Source organism: Heloderma suspectum, chromosome 11 (assembly GCF_057233095.1).
Source record: "Heloderma suspectum isolate Gila_16-S chromosome 11, 16-S_ref, whole genome shotgun sequence".
Lineage (NCBI taxonomy): Eukaryota > Metazoa > Chordata > Lepidosauria > Squamata > Helodermatidae > Heloderma > Heloderma suspectum.
Window position 1 is genome coordinate 18969547 of NC_139468.1, and position 8232 is coordinate 18977778.

Genomic DNA, 8232 nt, shown 5'->3' on the forward strand with positions numbered 1-8232 from the left:
TTAAACTAAAGTTTTCCATAAATGCTGTTGGCCATTGTGTGCAACATCTATGCATTTTTAAAGTGTGCTAAGTCTACGTACATGTTAAATGCTAGAAGATGTTCAGTTTGGAAAAATGAACAATAAACAATGTTGCATGTCACAGCTTTGAAGCAAAAGGAATCACTGGAAGATGTACTGTTGACTTCTGATCGTCAGTTGTTGCTTTTGTAAATAAATTTTTTCAAAACATTTGGTTTCCTATGATTGGTTAGTGCTGTGAAACTCAAGAATTCCCATTTGTAAGTATTGTATCCTTCTGGTATCTCTGTAAGGAATTCACTACCACAAGAGATAGTGATGGCTACTAGCTTAGGTAGGTTTTTTTTTTAAAGATTGAGAGAACATTCTTGGCAGCTAACTCCATTTAATGGCTATTAGCTATCATAGCTGATTGAAACCTCCATGAACAGAGGCAGTATACCTCTGAGTACCAGATACTGAGGGCCAAGAAACACCTTCAGGTCGTGCTTTTGACCTTTCAGCAGCATCTGGGTGGCTGATGATGAAAACAGAATGCTGAACTAGATGGACTTTGGTCTGATTTGGCAAGGCAATTTTTAGGCTGCAATTTCATGCATATTTAGGGCTAAACTTGATGAGACATTAGATCCATGATTGGGTACCCTAAGTTTTCCCTAACGGGGCAAACAGCAACTTCAGAGAGCGATCCAATTACAGATAACCAAAGCCTAATTTAGTTTAGCCCTTGCTTAGGTGCATTGTTTCAAGACTCATGTCTATTTATTTATTTGATAAAAGCAATATATTTGGTAAAGGCAAATAGATTGGGCTGATCCTTGGGAGTAAATTGTATTGAACTCAGTGTAACATACTTCTGAATAAACAAACATGGAAAATAAGGCTTATCAAGAGGTACTTGTCATTATGGCTACATGTTACTTCCAGGATCAAAGGCAGTATGTCTCTGTATACCTCTGATTGGAACATGTGCGGGAGGATGCTGTTGCCCTCCTGTCCTGCTTGTGGATTTCCCAGAGGCATTTGACTGGCCACCGTGGGAACAGAATGCTGGACTAGATAGGCTTTTGGTCTGCTCCAGCACAGGTCTTCTTATGTTCGTATGTTCTTAAATATATCCCAGATACTTATTGGAAGCACACAAGCAGGCCAGGAAGGCAACAGCCCTCCACTGCTATTGCTACCAACAATTGGAATTCAAAGGCATAACACCCCTAAATCTAGAGGTTCCAATTAGCCACCATGACCAGTAGTGTAGTGGTAAATTCGGAAGTGCAGGGTCCCTTTGTGACAGCCACAGCCACAGCCACAGCCCCTTCTAAGATTATACAACCTTGTAAGATATTTACCGCCTTCAACTGGGATCCCAAAACAGTGCAGCTGAGAATATGGCAGTGGTATTTCAATTGGACATCTGAGAAAAAATGCAGGGCTGTTAAAATCTTTTACACCCATCCACTCACTCACTCACTCACTCACTCAAACACAAACATTTTAGGTTTTCAAAATATGATACTCTAAGGAAGCTTCACCCTCTCAACTCAGCCCTCATAGATAGATCCCTCATAGATAGATCCCTTCTCATTGAAACAGCCCCCTTGCACACTTCCTTAGCATCCCAACGTTAGCATCCCAACATTAGCCTTCCCTAAGCTTCTTCATTATACCTCCCCCCTCCACCTCCATCAGAAACATCCACACACCCAGCTGGATTGAACTGCACACATGCACACACACACACACACTCACACTAAAATCCATTGATAGATAAGCTGTTTCATACCGGAGTGTATATATTCTTAAGTTCTAACTTCAGTTGGAACATTTCCATGGGAAACAGAAGCCTATTTTACAGTCATTAAAACACTCTGGAAAACAAAGCACAATGTATGTAACCTGTCAAAATGCTTAATGCCCAAGGGCTAAACTTGGGAAATGACACAATTTCGTTTCTGCCTCCTTTGGAAAAGCAACGGCCACAGTTGTATCCAAGACTTCAACAAGGACTTCTGAGGATGGCAGGGACTCTCTGAATATCCATAGTAAGATCTGGTTTGAAGGATATTTTCACACATAGATCTGCAATATGGATGTAAAACAATGAGCACTTCCAGTGAGTGATGGTAACACTCATTGGATAAGCATGAGAGGTGACTACTAGGGATGGCGGAGAATTTCTCCCCGAAACTTCGGGGGGCCGAGCGCCAACGTGTTCGGCCCCCCGAACAAGTTTCGGGGAGAAATCCTCCGCACCCCCCCGCACCCCGCACCCCCCCGGGACGGGACTTACCTTCCCTGAATGTCCCTCCCGGCGGCGGGTCCGGCTGGCGGTTCGTCGGGTGTTCGAGCAGGGCGGGAGCAGCAGCCGGTCTTTCAACCGGCTGCCGCCGCCGCCATTGCAATAAAAGGAAAAAAAAAACAAAACGTCCCCTGATAGGCTACGTGACGATTAACGTAGCCTATCATGGCTAGATTTGCAAAGTCAGCCGTGATAGGCTACGTGAATCGTCACGTAGCCTATCACGGGTGACTTAAAAAAAAAAAAGTGTGTACGGATAATGGCGGCCCCCATAGGGAGCCGCCATTCCCGTTCCTTATTTGGTCGCTGTAGTCTACGTAAATGTTTACATAGACTACGGCGAAAATAAGGGCAATGCTATTTGCGTTGCCCTTATTTTCGCCGTAGTCTACGTAAACATTTACGTAGACTACAGCAACTAAATAAGGAACGCGAATGGCGGCTCCCTAAGGGGGCCGCCATTCGCGTACGCGCTTTTTTTTTTTTAAAGTCACCCGTGATAGGCTACGTGACGATTCACGTAGCCTATCACGGCTGACTTTGCAGATCTAGCCGTGATAGGCTACGTGAATCGTCACGTAGCCTATCAGGGGGCGTTTTTTTTTTTACTTTTGCGTTCGCGGCCGGGCGAGGCGGGAAGCCTCCCCCCCGGCCTGAATTTCGGCCGGGCGAGGCGGGAAGCCTCCCCCCCCCGGCTGGAACTTCACGGGGGGAGCAGCAAAGCGCTCCCCCCCACCGCGAACAAGCTGCGAGAAAAGGTAAGTGACTTTCGTCCACCCCTAGTGACTACTGCTATTGTCCCCAAGCAGTAATGGTAGCTCTAACTCCATCCCTTGAACAGGAAGTACTTTTCAAAGCAGTGGATACAGGTATAATTCTTATTCTGAGAGCTAGTGACTCAGCTTGGGCCAGTGAGAACATCCAATATTTAATGCTTCCAGTCCCCAGAATGTGCTTCCCTCTTAGAGGGGATCTTAGAAGGGGCAGCATCCCAGAGAGGGTGACAAATCAAATCTCTGGCAGGCCATTGGGAGAGAAGGCCAGTTTCTTTAGAGAGTGGCCTGCAATAGTTAAGTAGGTATTACTGGCCCAAGAATGTCCTGTATTGAAACGATGTTCTCAATAAGAAAGTAAGTTAGGACAAAAGTTTCCAATTGTTTGGGATCATATTTCTAGCAAAGACAGATTTACTAAATCTCTGGATTGCAAGACTGCATATTTTTTCAGATCATTTTGTGACATGCAATCTTTTTAGAAATGTCACACTGATTTCAAGAACTATTGCCCTCTGTAAATGTATTAGCAATTACGTAATGTGTATGAACAGGGCTTGCACTGTATAGTTGAAGAATACAATCCTGTGCATGTTTAGACAGAAAAAAGTCCCACAACTCCCAGCATTCCCCATTTGGCATGCTGGCTGGGGAATGCTGGGAGTTGTAGGACTTTTTTTTTTTGTCTAAACATACGTAGGATTGCACCCTAATTGGCTAAAACATCTGTTTGACTAAAAAGATGTTCCCAATTAATTACTAATGCATTTTAATTCAACCCCTTACAGAAACTGCAGCTGGCAAGTGCTGTCTTCTAAGAGGCATTCCAGCTTCTCTGTCACGTAAGAAGGAATGTCTTTTCTAAGATAGTGTATGTTGTGACACATGCAATGTATCACCTAAAAATAAAGGACTATTTTTCTCCAAAAATATTGTTTCATTTATATGTAAGTGCATGTAGAGTAGCCAACTAATGAACTGATTACACCTCATGTGATTAATCAACTAAGATTTCTTTAACTGGGCAGCAGTCCTATTTGTAAAGTTTTGTATTCATTCTATGGACCCACCTATTATTCCAATGGACAGCCCAGGCCATTTTCCACTCAAGCAGCTGCACTGTATGGCACAACACATGTTTTTTAAAGTTTAAAAATAAAATGTGTGCTATTTTACTCACCTTGAAGAAAATGTATCTGCTTTGTGATTTATTTTTACCATGAAATTGTTTCCATAAAAATACATCACTTTTCTTGACTTATTCTCAGAATGACTGAGTGAAAAAAGCCAACCTATTTTTTCTCTTTGATGTCCACATTCCTCTTCTCTAATGGTTTCCTTTTGAAAAACCCTGGCATCTGTACCCACTGCTGCTTAATTTCTCTCCCTTGCTTTCTATAACTATCCATCTTCCCATTTGTTAACTATCAGTTTCTATTGGGAAGAGGAATGAATGTTCCACGTGGTTCTGGTTAAGCATTCGAGAGTCATTGTTTGACTCTGCCAAGACTGTGCTGAAACAAATCAGTTTCTTGTCAGTTTCTTCCTACATACATGTGTCATAGTTCTCCCCCACCCCTGTCCCCAGACTCCTAGGGCACTTCATCTTTTGTAGGATGGGGGTTGGTATGGGCATGGATGAAACCCATGCCACTTTGCAGATTCCGGCTAGCTACTCCTCTGATCTTCAGCTGTCCATTTCACCACTCCCAGTTATAATTGGCAAGGACAGGTAAGAGGGAAAAAAGAGGGCCGTGAATGGAAAAGGAGTTACATGTGAGTAATATGTGAGTATATTTGGAAGAGAGTGCAGAGCTACATGGGTGAGAAAAGTGCAGAACCAGACCACCATTTCATAAGGCAACATAATTTCTTGAACAGGTCAGACAGCCCTAAGGGAGTGAGGGGATGAGAGGATATCTGAATGGTAGAGCATATGCCCTGCATGCAGGAAGTCCTACGTTCTGTTCCCAGTATCTCCAGATAAAAGGAGGTCGGGTAGCAAAGCTAGGACAAACCACTGTCCAGGACTGTGCAGAGCTGTTGCTGCTGCCACCCTGTCAGATAGCATAGGTCAGGACAAAGTACTGTCCTGTACAGTACACTTCCACATACCAAGAGATGCAGTATATAGCATAATACCCAATTTATTAGGTTGAGCTGGCACTTATGGAATAGTGAGCTGGCAAAACTCAGTGTTGTAGTTAGTATGTTGGACTTTGGCTGGAGAAAGGGAAAGGAAGGAACACAACATGCCCCTAAATGCATAAGATGACCACAGCTCAAGATTTTCCAGGAGTTTCTCCCCCCCCCCCCCCCAGCACTATGGAGAAAGACTTCATCTCAAAATCAACAAACAGGTTCTGTTTCATCCCCATTCGAGCAAGCATTGTGCAACGTTAATGAGTCTTAATTGGTCATTCAAGACCAAGCCACCCCAAAATACTTTGCATTACAACAGGGATAGCTCACAACAATATAATGGTGATCAAAAAAATCCACATCCCCCCAGGGACTGTGAGGATTGCAGCTGAGCTCAGATGAAACAGGAAGCCTGGGGGACGTAGCAGATGGCATCATCATCCCTGCTAACGAAAAAGTTTGGGTGCTTTGACCTTGCGAACCCTGGCTCCACTACACCCCTGCATATAAAGGAATCCAAAAATTGCTTTTTGAGCATACACAGGCTGGCTCTCTCACCACAATGGCTCCACACGTAACTGTGACCACGGGGAAAGGTTTCTAAGTCAGTGGGCATGTTTCGATGTAGGCCTCAACCTTAGCACCTGCCCAGAAGTTTCACTGGCTGGGGGGCTGGGTGTCAGAATTTACAGCAAAGTTCAAGGGAATGTTCTTGGAAAATTCAAGATTCCATTGCAACCAATCAGCATGTTCTGAGAGCATCTGCTGTGGTTACTTTACCAGAGCTATAGATGCTCTCAAGGAAAAATCACATGTGGTGGGAAGGAGCAATAGCTCAACAGTAGAACACATGCTTTGCATGCATGTCATGGTTCCCCTTATAACCTGGACCCCCTGAGCACCTCCTTAAGGATTTCTTGCCTCCCTAAGAGTCCCACCTTCCTTCTTTTGCCTTCCCCTTTCCAGTAACGTGGGGTTTAGGCTGTAGGAGTGGGGTGATCGATACACCAGGCATTTGTGGTTTAACCACAACAGTTTACTGGTAAATTAAAGCAAGCAAATCACAACTACAGGTATTTACACAATAGAGTTGAGTGATACAAAAGGCATTAAGAGAAAATAAAAGTTGCAAAATGCAAGTTCCTTTACCCTAGCTGTACTTAGACTTCTCTAGGCTGCTTCTTCCTGCTCCCTCTTCAGGCTCTTGTCTCCCTGGCTCTGCTCTTACTGGCTTTCTCACTCTCTTTATACACCCTCCTCCATCAAAACCAAAAGTACTGTTTCAAACCTGAGGAAATGAAATTTAACCCAGGAAATGAACTGAAACTTAACTGGGGAAATGAAACTACTCCTCTCAGAGATACTCCCTCCCAACAAAAAAAACCCTCCAGGCCTCTAAGCCTGACCGTTTTCCCCCTTTATTTTTATTTTATTTATTAAATTTCTTAATTGCCCATCTGGCTGGTCACCCAGCCATTCTGGGCAATGTACAACAGTACAAACAGTTTAAAACAATAAAATTACACATTAAAACATCGTATTTCTAAAAATACCCTAACCTGCCCCAAATGCCTGCCTGAACAATGCCATTTTCAATGCGTGGCAGAAGCTCATTAAAGAGGGGGCATGGCGGAGTTCCCTAGGGAGGGAGTTCCACAGAGTGGGGGCCACCACAGAAAAGGCCCTCTCCCTTGTCCTCCCCAGTCTAGCTATCCTGGCTGATGAGACAGAGAGAAGGCCATCCGAGGCTGATCTTGTTGAGTGTCCTGTCTGGTGTTGCTGGAGGCACTCCTTGAGATAGGCTGGGCCAGAACCATATAGGGTTTTAAAGGTCAAACCCAACAACCTTGAATTTGGCCAGGAAAACAACTGGTAGCCAATGCAACTCCTTCAGCGCTGGAGTGATGTGATCACACTGGCAGCTGCCTTTAATCAGGCGAGCCGCTGCGTTCTGCACCAGCTGCAGCTTCTGAACCGTCTTCAAGGGTAACTCCACGTAGAGCACATTACAGTAGTCTAGATGAGAGGAGACCAGGGCATGTACTACCGATGGCAGCAGATGGTCAGGAAGGTAGGGGCACAGCCGCTGTATCAGATGAAGTTGGTACAGCGCTGTCAAGGGCTCCTTGGAGGGCTCTCAGTCTAATCCAGTAGCCAAGTCCAGACACAGACAAAGGGATTATTTTCAAAGCTTTATTCTTCTTTTACAACTTAACAGCTCTACAGGTAGCAACTAGATCTGAGCAGCAGCATCCCTATGCCCTAAGTTAGAACAGTTGGTCCCCGTTCGAAGGGCAATTACTGGCAGACCCCTGAATATAAGGACTAGGGAGAATCCCTCCCCTTTTCCTTTGGATCCTCTGGGCGCAACCGTTCTTTGAGCGCGAACCATTTGGCGCCGCTCTCTGCGTCTGCGCCGTGTATCCCCACCCAGTCTGCTATCTGTGCTGAGTCACTCCCTGGACTGCTTTCTAAACTAGGAATGTGGCTGGGAGGAATCTCCGTCAGCTGTTGGTCCTGGGAAAAAAGGAGCGCGCTCCTCTCCCAAAGGAGCGACTGCTCTTCCTCAGCATCAGAACTATTTTGGGATTCTATGGGCTCAGTGTCCACCCTGACAAGCGCTGTCCAGCTCACAGCTGACACCTGAGCCTCCATGGACAGCTGGGAGTCTAAAATGACCCCCAGGCTGCGGACCTGGTCCTTCAGGGGTAGCCATACCCCATTCAACACCAGGTCAACATCCCCCAACCTCCTCTTGTCTCCCACCAAAAGTACCTCGGTCTTGTCAGGGTTCAGCTTCAGCTTATTCCTCCCCATCCTGCCACTCACTGTCTCCAGACATTTGGACAGGGATTCTACAGCCAACCCTTTGCCTCTGTAAGCCTCAAAATTTCACATTGCATAAGGTCCTAGGTTCAATCTCCAGTTAAAAGGATGTCAAGTATTAGGGTTAAGAAAGACATCTGCCCTAAGATCCTGGAGAGCTGCTGCCAAGGA

General features: G+C 45.2%; 1 protein-coding gene across 1 annotated transcript in view; it reads left to right on the forward strand.

Annotated features, from left to right (window-relative positions):
- The window catches only part of TMOD2 (tropomodulin 2), a 71472-nt gene extending 65861 nt beyond the window's left edge, over window positions 1–5611 (forward strand). The window contains exon 10 of the mRNA XM_084817088.1: window positions 3882–5611. Within this exon, the coding sequence (XP_084673214.1) occupies window positions 3882–3958 (77 nt within the window). The 3' untranslated portion in view covers window positions 3959–5611. The remainder of the gene's footprint in view (window positions 1–3881) is intronic.
- The last annotated feature ends 2621 nt before the right edge of the window (window positions 5612–8232 follow it).